We start from the raw sequence: 22,379 nt of genomic DNA, 5'->3' as shown, positions 1-22,379 counted from the left end.
TGAATGCAGATCACGTGTTTACTTAATACATACAACACATGTTCATTTCAGCGTGGATGTTATAAGATAAAAATGTGTTTATTGCACAAATGTACAATGTTGTAAAACTAAACACGTAGTTAATGTAATACTTTGATACTATTTAGGATCAACAAAAAACAAAACGATAACAGGTTAATAAAAAGTATAAAAGTTAAAATAAATGACGCTTGTATTTGTGTACTGTTAACTAAATTAAGGTGACCCCCTGGAGTTTTTTAAGGTTCATTATGGCCACCCATATTGAGTCGATCCTTGCTTAATTAGCTCCGCTGTCGGCAAAGTTCGTATAACTGTCGTATACAACTTTGCATACTCAATACATTTAATTGTCTCTCTCAGATCCGTGCAAATTCTTTATTTTGTTTTTTGACTTATTCATAGTCCAATTGCCTAAATATGTTATATGTGGGCACCTTGGTAACACAAATTCTATTTTTGACGCCTTTTGGAAAACTACTGGATTGATTATTTGTTATTTTATTTGCAGGTACCTTGAATAGGCCACCGTCTGAATGAATTTTATTCATTTCTCTATCATATCAATTGATTTAGTGTCGAAAACCTCGATAATCTCCGTTCAGTGAAAATTCGCAGTTTCTTGAAAATTGCTAAAATGATGAATTTCTTGTTTATTATATATCTGAAACAGCCGAGCTATATCAGCCAAATGGCTGCTTGTTCGTTTACTGCAGGCAAATTAATTAAATACTACTCACTATAAATGAACAATTCAACGATCGTTAACCTGGTATTCACAAACGTCTTCGCCAGCCATTGGTCCGTTTATTCGGTCATAGACTCAACACTATACCTCGGCAAATCGTGTTTCTGTTTAACAGTAATATTGCTAATAAATTTGAAAGCAAAATAAATAAACGAGTGTATCAAAAACCATCAACAATTATTTGAAACCAGCCACTGGCGCATTTTGCGGAATGTTAATCATGGGAAAACATAGACTAAGACAGGAAACTCGTTCATTTGCGGTACGGAAATAGTTGAATGAATAGATATTTGATCAATAGTTAAGTCCACGGGGATATCACTCAGTGAAATTCGTGTTGTGGTAAAATGAAGGTATACAGGAATATTTGACAGTTTACGGCGATATCAAGCAAACCATTGATGACTGTAACCAATCAATAGAAACTAACTCGATGACGGTATTTGTATGATCGACCCCCCCCCCCGTATAAATGTCACGAGATTCAAATATGAGTCTATATTCATAGCGTAATAATATCTTGAACAGGTACATTATTTTGGTTGATATCACTTATAATACAATAGCATGTGCCAGTATATAGAAATCCATCCTCTTGAAAATGATGTTATCCAAAACCAAACTATGCATTCAAGCAGTATGGCAAACCAATTCAATCTTCAATGAGCTGGCAATATTACGTTCGACAAATATATCATGGCTTGCATATGTGAAATAGTATAGCAAACAGTACTACCATATTCAAAAAGCCCTGATTTGAATCATTCAGCCACGTTTCATTCTGTGTTTCACATAAGAACATATAATAATATCTTGGCTAGCCAATGTTCATTATACCCTAGCAGAATCCCTACTCTAAACCTGCGTGGTAAACACAATTCAATTGTTGTGGCGCGTTTTTGTTTTAAGTGATGTAAGAGAACACAATCTACTGGTTTACGTGAAGTTGAATTTAATGCGAGTTGGTGTTACAGGAACTCCGATCGCTCCCTAGCAAAAACGTATTTACATCAAGGTAATTATGGAAAGTAGACATACTTATGTATATCCATAGGTATAAATGTGTTGAAATTAATTAATATTTATTTAATTTGTTCGAAGAAAAGACGAAAATCATTATTATTATTTCAAGTGACTTGAAATACCTTACCTTCGAAGATTAAAGCACACATGCATAGTTTTGCTGAAATATTTAGTTTTCGCTTCATTCAGATATTTTGTGTATACCCGCACTAGATAAAATATTGTATAGAACCGTTGCATCCAGATTAATAAATCCTAAAAAATTATCAAAATCATTTTCTTGTTACGTTATCGAACACAAATTGTTCAGGTAACTAAATTTGCGATGACTTATGTTTTTTGTATCAAAGCATGAATAATATTGTTAATTTGACATAAGTCAAAACAACATAATCATAAATATCATCGAGTCATTATATTTCACAAGTATTAGTATCCAATCGTAACATAAATCTCAATAAACTTCCAAGCTGAATTGTATCTCGGGTTATGTTTCCGTAAATGAGCCACAGAAAGTACATGCCACAATAAGACATATACACATTCAAGTTTTTATAACAATACAAATGTGCATTTTTGTCCATATTTCAAAAAGTTATCATACCACAATATTTATTTTCATGAACTGGTATGAATATAACACCTATAGATTCTTAGGAAAATCATTTCCCATTTCCAAATGCATGATTTAACTTTTAATGTTCGAACGCAGATGGTCTCAGTGTCGTTAAATTCTATTATGAATGAGAGAAGTAATGATTTCATGTGGCAGTCAAAAAATGCGACGTTCACGTTTGCAAATTGGGATTGCCTTTATTGCCGTTGTAATTTTGTTTGTATGACTCGCCATGGCTTCACTATGGCGAATGAATAAAGTCATCGGTGACGTTTTGGCGTGTTTAATTTGCTTTCTGTTTACCAGACCGTGGCGGTCACGGTTATTGACAGCAATGATACCAGTAAAATGTTATCTATGAAACGCTTTATTACTAAAACAAAAATCGGTAATAAAACGTTGACCGAATAGTTTTAAATAAATATAACATTTTATTATGACAGAAATATGACAATGTTATTTGCCCGCGATATATATCTCGGAGTCCACGCTTGATATAATTGAATGCACATATTATATGAGGTATTCACGTTGCATCTGCATTTACAAACATTTGATATATCTTGATAAATCATTGATTCCTGTCACATAATACTCACAGTGCGTTATTTCTGTTTGCAAAGTTCTAGGGGTAAAATTTTAATTAAACCTTGTCATGACTACAGTGAATGGGAGTTTGTCATGTTTGCTCAAGCCTGCTTAGAGGTCAGTTTGTCCAGAGAATAGAGTTACATATGAATTACAACGAGGGTCGATGTGAAAGTTTAGCTTTTCAATTAAGCTGTCATACCCATATATATGCATAATATCAATATATTTTAAGTGCTATTTCCTGGTACAAAACACTCTTATTTTACGAGGCTATAGACATGATTAAGCATTGCAGGCAATATGAATTTTCTATACTGCGATAATAAAGTGTTGAGACATATAATTGACAATTTAGAATCGGTGACCTGTTTGTTAGTTTAGTTAATCCAACTATTGTGTCTTTTATATATTTGCCCAGTTCAATCCTGGTAGCTTGCATGTAGTTGTCTAGATTTCAAGACTTTGTGAGTTTCCTCATGTTTGATTTCTCGCTTATATATTAGACACGTGGATGGCTATACTGGTTATGCAAAACAATTCCATATACGTACGGTATTTATGTAGCAACATTACTTCATGAGTTCTGACTATTCTTTTCAGTTTATTGAGCACCACTTTTCTTTTCACCAGATAAATGTTGTACGTTTTATTGTATTTGTCTGCAAATGTTCCGTCAATATTGTGCCAAATATACACGCTCTTGATCAACATATCCTCTGAGGAAATAAGGCAGAATGGTGTAGGTGAACTAATACGACTTGGCATACTTAGAATCGTACGTCTAAAAAATATTCCTTTGCGAATGCAACAAAACAATTCAAGCCATACATGTATTTTGACGTATTGCAATTTATTGTTTGAATGGAGAGAACTAATAATGACACAAATGAACAATATGGGTAAAATAGTAACGAAAATTTTGGTTGGTTTTCAAAAGTTGGTTGAGAGATCACCCGGCAAATTTGATAAATTGTTAACAAATTTGTAATTTTATGTAAGATTTTAGAAAGTGAAATACCATAGACTTATCAAAGTGTCTTATTGCGTTATATATTTTCTGTGACAACATTTACAATATATATAAAGCATACTCATAACTAATCATCTGTTATACCTGGCCTTATGAATGACCAGCTGAAGGACTAACGTGGTTCTCAAACCTGATTAAAATCGTGGGTATTATGTGTATGTGTGTATTTTTTTTTATATCAGATATTGTATTTTATTGTATTATTATTGTGTTTGTTATTACTCGCACTACCAGCAAATACATAATAGACTAAAAGAATACCTACCATCCCAATTATTATTGTTTAATACAAACCGTAAATTAAGAACGAAAGTAGAAATTAGATTGTTATAGCAGCAATTAAATGAAAACGATTCTTTTGATGTTTACACAAAATGCTGCGAATCCAATAAATCCATAATATGCGTGATGTTTTCGTTTACATCAAAGCGACATGGGCGATATCTCGGCAATAATGCGTTTGGGATACTAGGTTAGATTTTGTGGGCGGATTTATTTGAAGTTTTAGTTACCTTATATGCATAATATATCTTGACTTTAACTTGGTTGTATATATATTATTCAACATTGGAAAAATCATATCCAACAACACAGAATCAATGCGACTATATTTATCATATTAGAGGAATATTGAATAACCAAATTAAATTCACTTACAGCATGTGTTTAAAATAAATATTGGCCATGAAGTAATGTCTATATGATTAGCTTTGGGATACACATCTGAAATACCCATGTTATCCTTATGCTCGGTTGTCATGGTTCCGTGTATTAGTTAGGGGCACATATTTGGTGAACAGTTTGTTTGAATTGATTCTGTGTTGTTGGATATGATTTTTCCAATGTTGAACATATCCTCTGAGGAAATAAGGCAGAATGGTGTAGGTGAACTAATAAAACTTGGCATACTTAGAATCGTACATCAAAAAAATATTCCTTTGCGAATGCAACAAAACAATTCAAGCCATACATGTATTTCGACGTATTGCAATTTATTGTTTGAATGGAGAGAACTAATAGTGACACAAATGAACAATATGGGTAAAATAGTAACGAACATTTTGAATGTTGGTCTTTTTATTTTTTTACCTACGAACTGAAGTACTGTTTTCAAAAGTTGGTTGAGAGATCACCCGGCAAATTTGATAAATTGTTAACAAATTTGTAATTTTATGTAAGATTTTAGAAAGTGAAATACCATAGACTTATCAAAGTGCCTTATTGCGTTATATATTCTCTGTGACAACATTTACAATATATATATAAAGCATACTCATAACTAATCATCAGTTATACCTGGCCTTATGAATGACTAGCTGAATGACTAACGTGGTTCTCAAACCTGATTAAAATCGTGGGTATTATGTGTATGTGTGTATTTGTTTTATGTCAGATAATGTATTTTATTGTATTATTATTGTGTTTGTTATTACTCGCACTACCAGCAAATACATAATAGACTAAAAGAATACCTACCATCCCAATTATTATTGTTTAATACAACCCGTAAATTAAGAACGAAAGTAGAAATTAGATTTTTATAGCAGCAATTAAATGAAAACGATTCTTTTGATGTTTACACAAAATGCTGCGAATCCAATAAATCCATAATATGCGTGATGTTTTCGTTTACATCAAAGGGACATGGGCAATATCTCGGCAATAATGCGTTTGGGATACTAGGTTAGATTTTGTGGGCGGATTTATTTGAGGTTTTAGTTACCTTATATGCATAATATATCTTGACTTTAACTTGGTTGTATATATATTATTCAACATTGGAAAAATCATATCCAACAACACAGAATCAATGCGACTATATTTATCATATGTGAGGAATATTGAATAACCAAATTAAATTCACTTACAGCATGTGTTTAAAATAAGTATTGGCCATGAAGTAATGTCTATATGATTAGCTTTGGGATACACATCTGAAATACCCATGCTATCCTTATGCTCGGTTGTCATGGTTCCGTGTATTAGTTAGGGGCACATATTTGGTGAACAGTTTGTTTGCTGCAAGTTTTTTTCATTGTCGCTTTCTCCCCACAGGTTTCCGTCATGGTGAGTATTTTCACTCTCGTTGTTATCAGTGTAAATCGCTACAGCGCAGTTGTTAAACCATTGAACACCCATAGAGGTCATCCACGTAAACGAGTTGTGATCACACTCATCTGGACAGTGGCTATGCTGGTTAGCCTATTTCAACTTATAGTCGTAAGAACTGAAGAATTCGTCATGGACGGACAAATTTATACAGGATGCGAAGAGATGTTGGAGAGTTTTGGAATCCATCCAGTCGCTTACGAGATGGCCATATTCACGATCACGTACTTGCTGCCATTTCTTGTGATCACGCTTCTATACGCGAAAGTAGCATGGTTGATGTGGTGGCGAGAAATGCCGGGAAATACAATGAATGAAGATGCTGATTTAAAACACAAAGCTTCAAAGAAAAAGGTAACTCGATATGTAATCACGTAGTTTTTATACAAATATGTTTGTGTTAGACGGTGTTTGTTTTTTATACTTGAAAATTGGTAGTGTTACTGATAGTGCTAAAAACACATATAGTGTTTTCTATCGCAGAAAACGTATCGTAGCGATGCGACATGACTGTAAAAGTAGTAAAGATACATTCGGTGCGTTCAGTCACATAAGGCACAATTCGAGTAAGAGCTCTGTGACAAGACTGTGTTACTGTCCTTCTATTTATCATAATGACATAACGACAATTCGATCAGCTTACTCGGCGCCCAGCAGACATGCTTGAAGTCGAAAACCATCAGACGCATTGTCATAAGCTCGCCTCCACAATGGAACGCAGGCATTTATCCTGGCTTTCCTATTGCGTGGGTGGCACACTCGTGCAGGGTAGGAGTCTGCCTGTCCCAGGTAGGATTTGATTTCAATCATTAGACCGTTGCAGCAGCCACTTAGCCATTTGCTTAAAATGTCTAAGAGTCGTATTTATATATTTAAAAAATACACATTTTACAATTAATATCATAAATATTTTTTGCCAAGTCCAAACAAGCGACATACACGTCCTATTACTGTTGAACTATATTTTCATTGTAAGATGTAGTAAATGATATTTGTCGATATGAAACGGTACTGCTGAAAGAACCGTTCTATTGCATGAAAAAACAAAACAATTTTGTATTTGTCAGCGCACACGAGAAATAACGAACACTTCAAATAAATTGTCTAGTAAATATTTTATCTCAGAGTTATTTGCTAGTTTATAAAAATGCCCCAAGAATGAGCGCATACTGTATTATTTGACCGTTATTCGAAGACAAATTCCAGTGTAGTATTGTATTGCATTGCAGACGCGTGTCTTATCAAATGATACTTACAGGTATGTGTAATCGCTTCATCGGTGGTTGCCATGGCAGTGTGTTTATGTATTATATGTGTAGTCGCATTTCAAACAGCATTTTGGCAGGTAGTGTGACAGCAGCTCATATCAGAACTCAGACAATGTGCATAGTAAACACTCAGAGAATATACTTTCGCTGCTTAATGTGCGTGTCTTTGATTAAAGAGCGAAAGCAGCTCGTCTTATTATATCAATCGACAAGTTAAAAACACTGTGCGAAATCTGTATAAAAAAGAAAACTGTGTAGAGATAACAGGAAAATGTCAAACTAGAAACGGTATTCTAACTTTCGATGATGGAAGAGTGAATGTGCAGATCAAACAGTAGTATTGCAGAAAAAATAATTCAACAAAACTAATTTAAATTTTGATTATTTGACGTGACCAAGTGGAATGATGATATCATTTTTATTTCAACTATCAATCAGTTATGCGGAGCATTGACATCATAACAGCTGAACTGTAGTATTGTCAATAAAATTACAAGAGCGGCAAGATAAGAAGAACCCTTAATTAGAAAATGAAAAAAAAATATATTAATCAAAGATAAGAAACATCTTCAAACTGCAATTTCCATTGTATTCATATGGATTCAGCGTATGTTATATCTTGTATGTTCGTTTTATTTTTGTTTTACGAAATAATTTATACGTTTTTTTTCTTTAAATAATGCATTCATATATAAAGCAAAAAATAGCTTCATTAGGAATCTAGACACTCAATAAGTAAAACAGATACGAACAATAACAACCATACTCATTATTTCCTGTGCAAACGAATAAGATCATTTATAGGTGTTATACACACGCCATGCGCATAGCCGTCAGGAAGTGTTTGCATGCGCACATCCAGCCCGCTGGTGACTATGTCTTCGGGGTGTAGCGACGATTAACAAACATTCGCGTTGGGGGGAAACAACGGTCTGCAATAAGTACGATAACTATTTCCAAACATCAAGCATATTTGTTATGTTTTATAAAATCTTCTGAAGATATGCATGTCTAGAACATTGGTACGATTGTGTTGTATAGTGCTAATTGCTCAAGGTAAAATTATTCATATGAATCACAATTCTTAAGTTATGGCGAATGAATTGTCAATTAAGACCGACGCGTGAATACATAATAGAGAGAACCGCGACAGTAATCACTTATAATATCTATATAGAAGTAGCTACTCGGTATTCACAACTAGTTAGCTTGTATACAGTGTTCGTATTGTATTCATCAACAATTGTCATTTTATCTTATGCACTCTTGTTATAAAAGTTGATGTCAGTATCAACTTTCACGTTGAATGAATTTATTTATCCTATATATTTTTGGAGCCCAGTTTAATTAAGTAGTGTAATATGTATAATGTAATCCTGGCAATGTGATTGGTCCATGCAAGCAAATTGAACTTTGACATAATTCCTGATCATTTTATGATGTTGGTGGTTTTACGCAATATTTTCGAATTACTAATAATTCGAGAATTATATTAACGAAAATAACTAGTATTTACACATAGTACAATTGGTATTTACACATGTTTACTAAAACTCAGCGTCATTTCAAATTCTCCTAACTTCAATTGCTTCACGCGCAAAAATGTTTTATCCATATCTAGTGGAGATTTTTCACGGATTATGAAATGAGCACGGTTTGAATTGCCTTCAAAATTACTATTTATGCACCCTGAAGTATAGTGATGGCTCATGAATATTTTTCTGAATTGGGTAAACTAACGGTATTCGGTTAACGGCGACATTTTATTTAATTGATCCAGAAAGCGCTACTATGTCTTGAATACGCCCTCACAGTTTACGGTCACTGCGTAAAATTATATACACATATACACATGGAATAAACAGAATATCAAATTTGTGACCCTAGAATATGGAATTTATTAAACTTGTTTAGTAATGTTTTTGTTGAAAAATGTCTCGTATATAATAAATGTGATATTGCGGGGATCACTCGTGGGATATTCTTTTTATGTTGGATATATACCGTACGACCCTCGTATATACCCATATTAATATGTTTTTACTAATTTTAAAGTGAGTTTCCAATAAAAATAATTTAGTCTGATCATTAATTGGATGAGAATACTTATTTATATTAAAGTTTATTCACAGAACCGTATTTGTGTTATGTAAAAGGTCCCTTCAGGAATAGATTACTCAGTTTGATATATGGATGGTTCACTCTTCTGTAAACACCTGATATCATTCTTATGTACATCCATTTTTGTGAATGCTCTGAGACTGATAATTTCCGCTCGTGTATAGCAGATTAATTTCTGTATTTCTGTACACATTGTCCTATTTATGTGTGTACGTGTTTTTTGCCCCAGGTAATGTTGTATTTCCATTGTATTGTGTTGATTCCCTATACAACTATCGAATTTTGATTAATAGATCTGTCATTGCTTCTTATTTTACAAAGCTGCATGTACTTTCCGCTATTCATAAGGGCTTCAAACAAGTCATAATTTTTGACTTGACAATAATACAATCATTCGGAATTACGACATGTTATATTCAATACACATATCCATAGGAAACCAGTCAATAAATCAAGCTGTGAATTACAGATTAAGAAACCTGACAAACCATGTGTTGCTCGGCGAAAGTTGCATTTATTTCCACTTTACTCTGAAAGAAGGGACGGTATTCGAAATCGTCATTCAGTCATCAGTTGGAACGTGATCGTTAACGCATTACTGTAAGTGCAGACATTTTGCATACCAAGTGGAATTGCTTTGTTTGCTGTTTCCCGGCATATTAGCCAGGACACAAACTCACGTTAACAAAAAGGAGTAACATCCACCCAGTCACTGAATAGCAGAGTCGACAATAATTATTTAATAAATAAAAATTAATGAAACTTAACTCTATTAAAACAGTATCAGCAGACCTGTCTGTTTGCAACTGAACAGAATATACTATTTTCCGTTTTGTTTGAAAAGTTCCAAATACTCTTTAGAACGATGTATGCATTATTATAACAAGCGTTCAGTCTATTTTATTTTCCATTATTTATGACGAAAAATGCTATTTTATAAGCAAAACAGTAACATGAATCGCACAAATTCGCTTCCGCATTGTTTATAATCTAACTAGTGAATAATTAGACACCATTGTTTAAGTTGTTTAAACCGTTATTCGCTCTTATATTTTTAATCCAGTAAGTAATACTTGTTTAAATTAGACTTAAACTGTTCAAAGTGTGACAGACAATGAATTTGGAGCTACTTAATTCTTCGAGTTAGAACATGAATGTCTATAAGTTGACCATTAAAAAGCCCTTGAGTGTTAGGTTCACTTATAATTCTAAATTGCCAAAAACTCAAATTTCTATAAAAGGTCAAGGCTTGCACTTCATTCACGCATTGTGCGATAAATGATTTGTATGGGAGTTTCTCCGAAACATATAGATATGTCTATAGCTCAGGCGTTAGCTTTTAAGAAGTAAAGTACCCTCGTATTCGAACACGAATCTAGCCCCCCCCCCCCAAAAAAAATTGTTTCTGTATTTTACTTCGAGCGGTTTTAATATCGTTTAAGGGTCATCGAATTTATGATTTATTCCTTACTCTCATAGACGTATGGTTTACATGTTAAACTATTTTCGAAAACATTGGTAAAAATAGTTTGCGGGTATGTAGGAAACGACTGCGTTTGTGCTGTCTAGTTGCGTTATAATTATAGAAACGATTAGAACTCAGGGTTGTTTATTACTTCAAAACAACTTTGAACCAGCAATATATTGATCTAATTCAATTGAAGGTTGCAAAGTAGGGTATAGCCACCGGATATAAAACCACCTGGGGAAAATTAGTATATTGGCGAAAGAAACTGATAGTTTTTAAAACGATCGAGGAATCGCGAGTGAAATTGTATAACGGATAAATTACTATTAAAGTAAATTAAAATACATACGTGGGTTGACATTAGGTTCAGGTTTCATTGATTTTTAGTTTTTGTAGCTCGACACGGTTTCATTAAACTAATACAAATTGTATTCCTATATATGATTGTATTTTAATTGCATTGAATTAAATTGTAAATAAATACATTGATTGTCTGCCCTAAATATGTTGTGTGTCTTCGTGAACTCTTATATCCAATACCAAATACCTGTGTGCGTGTCGATCAGACGTACTGTTCTTTATAATCTACCCGCAGGTAAAGTACGTCACAAAATAGTGTGTGTGAATTACCAATTCTCCCAGGGTCTTTACTTGGGTTGTATCACTATACCAGGGGATGTTGAAGTGCCCGATGCTGTGAACATCACGAAATAAAAACAGTTAAAGTATATTTCAACTAACTCGCCTTGAAACCTGACATATACTTTTCCTTTATACAAACTTATCTGATCTCCATTCAGTTACATATTTAAGCCAGTTTACTAGTATTCAGTTTAGGAACACAAGGCAGGTCTACCTTAGTAATACGCCTGAAATAAGGAAAAGAAATTCAAACAACGACGTAGCGTCATGGATAATGTAGCAGTCACACTACACCTTATAGCGTTAACGGACGCCCAACATATAAAATAAAACGTTATACGGTGGCGAAACCACCCTCGGCTGATGCTCGGTGCTCTCGACACGGTGGTCAGTGTATGGAGCGCTTAAAACGAACAAAATGCACAATGACTCTATAATCAACGTACATATATATGTCAAACAACATTCAATTAACGGACATCGGCGTACCGGTAACTGACTTGTACCGTATAAAACCTAAGCGCAAGGCAAACAAAACATTTCATCCGATCACGTGGTGGCCGATCGTTGCAGCCATGTATCAGGTCCAATGGATAGGAATGTATGCGACAAGTGCAGAAAAAAACCCGCACGAGTAACGAACAAAACGCATACCAGCGCATTGCCTCATTACATCTAACAGACAACGTTGTCCAGTAAAATACGTTTAAAATCTTCCATCGGATGGAACGAACATGGCAGGAGTAGGGCGGCAGGGGCGCATAGGCAACGGAAAATAAACGCATGCGAACGGACACGAACGGAGTGGAAAATGTTTTTATATGCCGGACGCCCGTCAGCGCTATACGGTGTAATGTGACTAATATTTAAATGTATAATAACATAAAACGGCCCTGGAACCATGACAATTTGAAACTTTCGTAGTCGTAATACTGTTTATCGTGGGGGGGGGGGGGCACTGCATAGTATACCCAATTACCGAATGTTACCGAAAGTCAATTAACTAACGTCGTTTACGTTATTCTGGATTTGAATTTCCATTACATTTTAATCTGTTCCTATAACCTAATAAATAATATAATATTTTCAATTTGATTTTGTATTCATTGTTTGGGCCTGAATATTGAACGCCATAGCCATGGTATATTGCGAATAACCAGCAGTGGTCATTAAAAACGCCATTTCGCCAGTTGCAACAATGTTGATAAGTTGATATACCCCCTTTAAGTATTTTGCACGCATACGCCTGCTCTTCTAATTTACCGTATTTACCAAGACCAAATAACACACTTGCTCAAATACACTGTTTTTGTTCACAACATTTACCTGTTTTAGAGTTGTAGAGATCTATACGAAATAATTTAACATTTAGTAATTATGTAAGCCTTTAATTTGCATATGGACGTGTTTTAAACAAATTCAACGTTTAAATTCGCAGTTTGATCACCAAAAATGTTACAATGTACTACCATGCCATCTAGGGAAAGTTCTAAGAGTGCATTGTACTTTGGTAAGAGACTGAGAAGCCGAGCTGAACATTTATGTTTTATGTTATGTATTACAAATGTAATCACATTACTATATTTTGCATGTATGTTCAACATAATTATTATATTCGGGTACAGATGATTTCATGTCAACAAGTAAGTAGCAGTCAGTTTTAAGGAAAACTGAAAAAAAATGGTTTATAATAGTTGCTAAACATGTCTATTGAAGTTACATACTGTGTGTATAGGGATATTGCATACCGATTGAAAACACCATTTCATAGTGAAACATTGGTAAAGGAACAACACAATTCCACCGTATATCATAATTAGTGGTAGAACAGTAGTACACAAACAAATATTCTAGGATATAATATTATTCATTTTTTCCTAGTGGGTTATAATTTTGAATAATTTAATTTCTAGAAAAAATATATGTCTTTTTAATGTCTCTATTTTAAGATAATTACATTTATTTTATCTGATTATCAAAAGATGCAATGGAAAAGTTTGTTTGTTTAATTATTTGTTAGTGTTCCCATGGGCATTGCCTCTGATTTACATTTTTTGGTAATGCATTAAAAAATGATCTGATTGTTTTGGTGTTTCTCAATTTCAAGCTTATTTTCCTCAGCAAACATGTGCAAACTGCATATAATCGATATCACGCTTTTCGTGTTTAACATTTCGTCAATAAAGACAAATGAAATGAAATGGTCAAAACGAAGCTCGAGTTTTTAAGTTCCAAAAAAAACTTGCAAATTTGGGCGTAAAATGTAATTATTATGTTTAATATTAATGTTAATATTTATCATTAGAACAATTTTTAGTTCGAGGTTAAGGGAAGTAATTTATACAAAACAAGAACAATGTGAAACTGGTGTAATATGAGATATTGTGATATCTTATATCGGCTCACGTCGTTAAGTATTATAATGAACTCATAATAATCTTCACAGCGGCAATCTATCCATCTATCTAAAAAAACTTATATAGCGCCGGTATCCAAAACTAAGTTTTGTTCAAAGGCGCTGAAAGCGAACACTACAAATCTGTAGAGTTATTCCACACTGTAGGCTTTGCTGAACAAGTAGGTCTTAAGTCTCTTCTTAAATATATTGACATCAGTAACTTCACGAAAATCAAGTGGAAGGTCATTCCAGAGTTTTGGAGCAGCATATGAGAAGGCACGTCCACCATATGTTTTCTGTCTGTAGTTGGTGCTACGGAGAAGCTTCTTATTGGAAGAACGAAGACAGCGACTGGGTGTGTACACATGAAGTAGATCAAAAATGTAGTTTGGAGCAAGTCCATTCAGAGCTTTGAATGCCAACAGCATAAGTTTGTAGTCAATCCTATAACGAACAGGTAGCCAATGTAACTTCTGTAGAACTGGAGATATGTGATCATATTTTCTAGTGCGGGTGATGATTCTTGCAGCAGTGTTTTGAGCATGTTGAAGAAGATTGATGCCATTGTCCGGCAGTCCAAATAATAATGAATTCCCCTAATCAAGCTTAGCAGATAGAAACAGCATGAATTAATGTCTGGCAGGTGTCATTACTGAGATATTTCCTTATGCGACTGATGCGACAAAGATGGTTGTAGATGGATCTGCAAGTAATCTTGATGTGAATGTTGAACATATGAGTATTGTCAAAAGTAACTCCCATGTTACGAGCAGATGTGACTGGTGCAAATGAACTGGTACAAATGGTGATTTTTTTAATTGGATGAGGCAACTTGGTAAACTTTGAGCGAATGAGCAGTTACTGTACTTCAGTCTTAGAGTCGTTGAGTTGGAGCTTGCTTTGCGTCATCCAGTGTTTAATATCAAGCGCACAAGCCTCAATTGAGGCTACAGCCGAGATGGAGTCCTTGCGAGTGAAAGCGAGATAGAGCTGGTTGTCATCAGAATACTGGTGAAAGTCTAAGTTGTGTTGACGAATGAGTTTACCCAAGGGAGAAATATAGATGGTGAACAGAATAGGGCCAAGTACAGAGCCTTGTGGTACCCCAAAGTGAAGCTGAGATGGCTCACTAGTGACACTTGAAACTGAAACTGATTGACATCAATGTTGAAGATATGATTCAAACCACTGGAGAGCCATATCAGTAACACCAAGATTGGACAGTCTGTTGAGCAGAATATTATGATCGATGGTGTCAAATGCAGCTGATAGATCCAGGAGACAGAGTAATATGTAGTTACCAGAGTCGATGAAAGAACAAATGTCATTATGGATTTTCAGAAGAGTTGTTTCAGTGCTGTGGTACTTTCTATATCGGTGTTCATGAACATGCTCGGTCACATATTTAGATCACTTGGTTAAGTTTCAGCCTTTACAGTCTGCAAAACAGATCTATGGGATAAGCAGGAATACATGTGTGATCTTTTTAGGATATCAGCTACATTAAACCTCAGACTAGTAATTGTATTACTAGTCTGAGATTAAACTCGTGTCTCGGGACAAATGTAAATGACTACACTCGTAATACGTTATTGTATGGTCTTTCATGCGATGTCCTCTATATATCTACGATTTGTCTATATTATTACGTGCCGTAATTCTGCGGTATTTTACGGGGTATTTTCAGACTCAGACAGTACGCCGCGCATACTCCAGCTGTACTGTCTTCGTGCATACTCTGAGTTATCCTCTCAATAACCTCATTATACTATGTCTAAACTGATAACATACGTCGCCACAAATCAGTCGTTTACAGACTTAATCAAATACATCCTGACTACTAGTATACTATAGACTAACTAAGATAATACAGAATAAATCATTCATTTCTACACAGTTTACAAAGTATAAACGTCAACAAAGACGTAAACATAGAGTAGTAATTGTTTCATTTGAACATTAATCAATCAAATAATCAATGTTTCTTCCGTAAATTTATGATTGTATGGAACCGTATTATGGCCAACAATCAAACAAAGTTACGCATCGTTTAATGGAAGATTTAAACTACCAATAAATGCTTCGTAATAGCGCGTTATTTTAGAGCTTTCCCTCTTTTCAATTAATGTTTAAAAACATTGTTTGAACTATTTCCATAAACATTCATTTTAAAACAATATTACATAATGAATGAATAGTATTCGTCAAAGTTTCCCAATACTTCCGAACAAGTACACTTCTTAACTACATATGATTTTTCACAATATGTACACGAAAGGAAACATTTACCATAGGGGTTTAATGATGAGTGGCTCCAATATCGCCAGGGGTTTTCGGCTCATACTTTTTTGTATATCGTAATTTTGGGAGTAAGAAAATAGCGGACTACTTGAATGTGTATCAAATTATGGGCTAATGCGAGCTCATTTATGATCATTCGAGATCGGTGAAATAGCTGAATCTGAAAACAACCCTGCAGGCAGCAAACTGATCTTTGATTCTCGGATTTTATTAACGATGTTAGCTGTGGTCTTTACAAACAGGTTAAATTTCATTAAAGGCAATATACATTGCAGCCTCATACTGCACTGGGACTTCAGATGTGTTTCAAATGTTTCAAAATGGGCATGGGTCCCCGTTTGTTACTTAAATAATAAAGGGGTATTTTTTGACATTTTCAGGAATCAAATAGGTCATGTATTGTTGCTGTGTTGATATAATGTGTTATATGCCAATGATATTTTATCATGATTTTGAACTGAGGAATTTGCTCTCCCGGACAATGACATTCACCAAAGGTTGGTTTTCCGCACACACGTACATAAACAATATATGTGACCCCCCCCCCCCCAATGCTTGACATATATTTTATTTTCTCTACATGTATACACTGTGGTCCAAATATATTTCGCTCACCGATTTGACACTATATTGCAATACGACTTACTTCATGTTTCATAGAACCCATGGATGTGTAATGGAGTTCTTTTTCACGATTATGACTGACGGTTCGAATTAATATGATAAATATGATGAACTCAGCATAGATATGACGATTTTAAATACGATTTATTTGTGCTTAGTAACAGCCAATTACATGACACATCTCAGTAAATAATACTCACTTAGCGAACTTATTTACGGTTCATGGTCATTCAATCCTAACTTCGCATGGTCATCAATAAGCGAACGTCATCATAGTCGGTCGTCACAATGGAGCGGATGGTGTACATATGTTTCCGGACGACTGACGTCATTGTTGATGTTATTGTTAGATTCGTGGCGCGTCCATACGACCCGCATTGTCGTATAATGGATTGTGTATCTTAAAATAGCGTCTTTTCCGTCAACTTCATTCTTGTATGCGTGTTTTGAGCTGGCACGTCGAAGGCTTTAGTGATCAGTCAAAATAAATTCAACACAAAATATTGACACAGTTTGTCGTTTTGCATAAATGCATGCATAAGCAGTGGGATTCAATTATCATTGAGTGTCAATTACATATAAATTATTTTATTGCCAGATATAGTAAAAATATTTGTTTGCAGTTGTATAGATCTTTTATAACTGATTTTCATAACCAGTCATATTTTATAGTGTGTCAGCACTTACATGTTTAGACTAGAAATGAGTTGGGATAATATTGTTCACTTTCACATTACGTTTGACTTTGTAGTTGCAATAATGTTAATGTATGTAAATACATTCAACTCCCAAAAATACCCTACAAATATCAGTAAGATTATTTTAAAAAACCTTGACAAAATAAAGCATTATTCTTTCTATTAATGCGTTTTCCTAATCCAGTAATCCTAATAAATGAGATTTAAACGAGAAATCCTAATAAATTAGTCTAAATAAATTAGATTTAAAGTTCAGAATCGGCAATTTTTCAATATTATGGATTTCCCATGGGGCTCCTTTCTTTTAATATATTGTATTCACTGACATTAATTTTGTATTTAAAATTTCTCCAATGCCATTTTTGGCCGAGTTTTCGAAAGTAGGTGATTGTTATGTGAAATTCGGCCATACATTTGCACCAATACCTTATGTTGACTTATTATTGGAAACTATCTGTGAATCTCGAGTTCCGTATTTGTTGGAATTGGTGTCTGACAAAATGCAACCAACAGAAAAACATGGGGTTATTTAGATAGGAATTGCCAACATTTGGAGATTGTAAATATGATTTATTTGAACTTATCATTCCCTGTATTGTTACTAGACACACTACGAACTCCAAAAAAATCGTCCTTGAATCGTATTGCCTCGTATGGGTGTGTTTAGGAACGAATTATAGAAATATAACAAAATTAAACATGCACGAAATTATATTATTCGAATATTTACACAAAACATGATATAGTGATGGTCTATGTACCAAATGTACGTAGCGCCGTGGGGCTATTGAGTGGTATTGTGCGATAGTTACTATAACGCCGTAAGCTGACAGTCGATTACATTTTTATATCATCTTTCATTACATTTAAAGCACTTTCTGGTCTTTGCTCATATGTTTAGTTTACACAATTCATATTACTCTGATAAGAATAGTTTTGGTAGCATGGAGTGAATGATATTCTTGGCGAATAGGTTACGCACATAATCCGTTTAAAATTGCCATCGACTACTAATCACAGTAAATAGGCGTAAATGATATTATTACGTTTCGACAGCTGTATCATGGGAAACATTAAATGATTCATCATACACTGGAGAAAACAGAGTTAATGCTATTTAATACGTTTTCATATTGCTCAATAAATCACAATAAGAATGTGTGTAAAGGTGTGTGACTTCAATTGGCTGACTTACAACGCAGTGCACGTAACGATATTCACAATACAGTGAAAGTAAAGATGTCCCGTTTAACAATGTAATTCTGTTAACGACTATTAACAACACAGTACATGTAACAATGTCATGTTAACAAAACAGTACATGTAACGATACCATGTTAACAACACAGTACATGTAGCGATGTCATGTTAACAACACAGTACATGTAACGATACCATGTTAACAACACAGTACATGTAGCGATGTCATGTTAACAACACAGTACATGTAACGATGTCATATTAACAACACAGTACATGTAGCAATGTCATGTTAACAAAACAGTACATGTAACGATGTCATGTTAACAACGCAGTACATGTAATAATGTAATGTTAACAACACAGTGCATGTACCAATATCATGTTAACAACACAGTACATGTAACGATACCATGTTAACAAGACAGTACATGTAACGATACCATGTTAACAACACAGTACATGTAACGATGGCATGTTAACAACACAGTACATGTAATTATGTCCTATTAACAACACACTACGTGTAACGATGTAATGTTAACAGCACAGAACATGTAACGATACCATGTTGACTATGCAGTAAATGTAACGATACCATGTTAACAACACAGTACATGTAATGATGTCATATTAACAACACAGTACGTGTAACGATGTAATGTTAACAACACAGTACATGTAACGATACCATGTTAACAGTACAGCACATGTAACGATGTCATGTTAACAACACAGAACATGTAACGATGTCATGTTAACAACACAGTACATGTAACAATGGCATGTTAACAACACAGTACATGTAACGATGTCATGTAAACAACACAGTACATGTAACAATGCCATGTTGACTACACAGTACATGTAGCGATATCATGTTAACACACAGTACATGTAACGATGTAATGTTAACAACACAGAACATGTAACGATGTCATGTAAACAACACAGTACATGTAACGATGTCATGTAAACAACACAGTACATGTAGCGATATCATGTTAACACACAGTACATGTAACGATGTAATGTTAACAACACAGAACATGTAACGATACCATGTTAACAACACAGTACATGTAACGATGGCATGTTAACAACACAGTACATGTAACGATGTCATGTAAACAACACAGTGCATGTAACGATACCATGTTAACAACACAGTACATGTAACGATGGCATGTTAACAACACAGTACATGTAACGATGTCATGTAAACAACACAGTGCATGTAACGATGCCATATTGACTACACAGTACATGTAGCGATATCATGTTAACAACACAGTACATGTAACGATGCCATGGTGACTACACATTACATGTAACGATATCATGTTAACACGCAGTGCATGTAGCGATATCATGTTAACAACACAGTACATGTAACGATGCCATGTTGACTACACAGTACATGTAACGATATCATGTTAACACGCAGTGCATGTAGCGATATCATGTTAACAACACAGTACATGTAATGAAATGCGGTGCATATCTCAAAACTATGCAGCGGGGCGTACTTTATTGCCCACAAATAGCGAGCCCTCATTTACAAAATGCCTTCAATATTTGTATACTACATACATGGTTTTTCTTTCTTATAGGTTCTCAAGATGGTATTTGTAGTGATATTGGCATTTTTCATATGTTGGACTCCATTACATTGCCTGCGGTTGATCGTTGTCTTCGTTCCATCTATTCTCAGCATTGGTGGATATGGGTACACGGTAGTCAGGCTCTTTCTGGCCTTCCACTGGCTGGCAGTGTCACACAGCTTCATTAATCCATTCATTTACACCTTTTTAAGCAAGTCTTTCCGGGTAAGTACAAGTCTTTCCGGGTAATTAGTGATTATTATTGTGTTAGAAGTAAGGTTGCTCTTATAACCTGTGAAAAGAACTAACGAGAAATGTTTACATGCGTTTTCTATATCAGATATTAATTGTAGGAAAGACTCATGAGATGTCCTCTATTTATCATTTGTTAACTGAGAACTAAAAGTATTTTGATTGTTCACACAGTAGCGTCACTTTGGGAATACTAATAGTCTGCTGCATCATGCACGGGTGATATCGTAATTCTAAATAATCAAATGTAACCACGTATTGACCAATCCTATAACAGAATCTGAAAATTGTGTTTTATAAATATAAATATATCATGAGATGTCAAAAATTCAGCAGCACAAAGCGTATATTATGACATTCTAAGAACACTTATCTGTTTTTGTATATTACTTACTATGCTCGCATCACTAACTAGGTATGGTGTATTGGTAACGGCACGTACAATATATTTACTGAACAAATATGCACTAACAAATACAAACATTTCTGAGTTGAATTTTATCATTATTAGTTTTTTTGACTATATTGTTTAAATGACGTCGTTATATTATTATAGTTCATAATGCTAGATTTTTGAAGTGTAGTTGTTTGGTAATTGTCTTTTGTTGTGTTAGGGCAAGCATGCCAGTGATTTACGTACATTTAACTGGGTTCTAACGTAGAGAAGATAAACACTAGTGTTATTAGCGCTGTATTGTTTGATGAATGATCTATTATTATAGGGTACATGGTATATACCACACTGATATATGGGGGATATATCATAATGGAGATGCAGTTTTATATTTTTCAAATGAGTGTAGTGGTGTTCATAAAACTTCACGTGTTTAATGTATCTGATATTGTAAGTCATTAATTTGATATTCTGTTATATGTGTTTGTGTGTTTGCAGAAATTATTACCGTTCACAGACACTACTTACTCTCATGCCATGTCTATTTTTGGGGCCATCATTATATTGTCAGTTTAACGGGGGTAATTTAGTTTAGTAAAACAAACCATCGGCTCGTTGACATCTTGAAGTAAAAGTAGAATTATAAATAGCGCTTCACATATATGCGACGGTAAAAAACACGCGAGAATTTACAACTGAGTTTTTTTATGGACAGATCAACGAACGTATTGTGGTTGATGGCGTCCACATATTCGTGTGACGCGTCAATGTAGTATGGTGATCCCTTTTCTCAGGTAGCATCGAATTGCAATTAGCATTATTGGCCTGCATGCATTATACCATGGACTGTGACCGTGCGACATGGCTGTTGTTTGTTTGCTTGGTAACCGCTCTTGAGTTATGTTTAGTATGATATTTAACGACGAGCAAATGTGAGGAGGCACGTATGGCTGAACAAGGCAGCGATTCATATATTGCAATCTGTATTGCACATGACAACTGTTTTTTATTTCGGATATAATGCTCTTTTTACCAAGAAAGGCAACATACTACCTGATTGTAGTAAATTTCAATATCAAATCACTATTAATAATGTATTTTTCTCAGCGTTGTTCATCGCTAATAGGGCAGGGATATTCAACTCATGTGCCTAAATAATAATGAATTGATTCACCTTTCATAAATGACATTCTCGTACTTGAACTGTCCTCTGTAGTCAACATCTACAGCGCCATGCATGCATACGGAAACAAATTGTCTTTGTTTAACTTTTT

At 34.4% G+C, this 22,379-nt stretch overlaps 1 protein-coding gene across 1 annotated transcript in view; it reads left to right on the top strand.

The window, feature by feature from the left end:
* LOC144357007 (G protein-coupled receptor 83-like) overlaps positions 1–21,681 on the top strand; it is a 48,471-nt gene extending 26,790 nt beyond the window's left edge. The window contains exons 2-4 of the mRNA XM_085493764.1: positions 6,082–6,489; positions 20,469–20,684; positions 21,604–21,681. Of these exons, the coding sequence (XP_085349890.1) occupies positions 6,082–6,489; positions 20,469–20,684; positions 21,604–21,681 (702 nt within the window). The remainder of the gene's footprint in view (positions 1–6,081; positions 6,490–20,468; positions 20,685–21,603) is intronic.
* Positions 21,682–22,379: the final 698 nt, after the last annotated feature.

The sequence above is a fragment of the Saccoglossus kowalevskii genome, chromosome 19, assembly GCF_978046115.1.
Source record: "Saccoglossus kowalevskii chromosome 19, keSacKowa6.1, whole genome shotgun sequence".
Taxonomy (NCBI): domain Eukaryota; kingdom Metazoa; phylum Hemichordata; class Enteropneusta; family Harrimaniidae; genus Saccoglossus; species Saccoglossus kowalevskii.
This window is presented reverse-complemented; position numbering and strand designations above follow the sequence as displayed.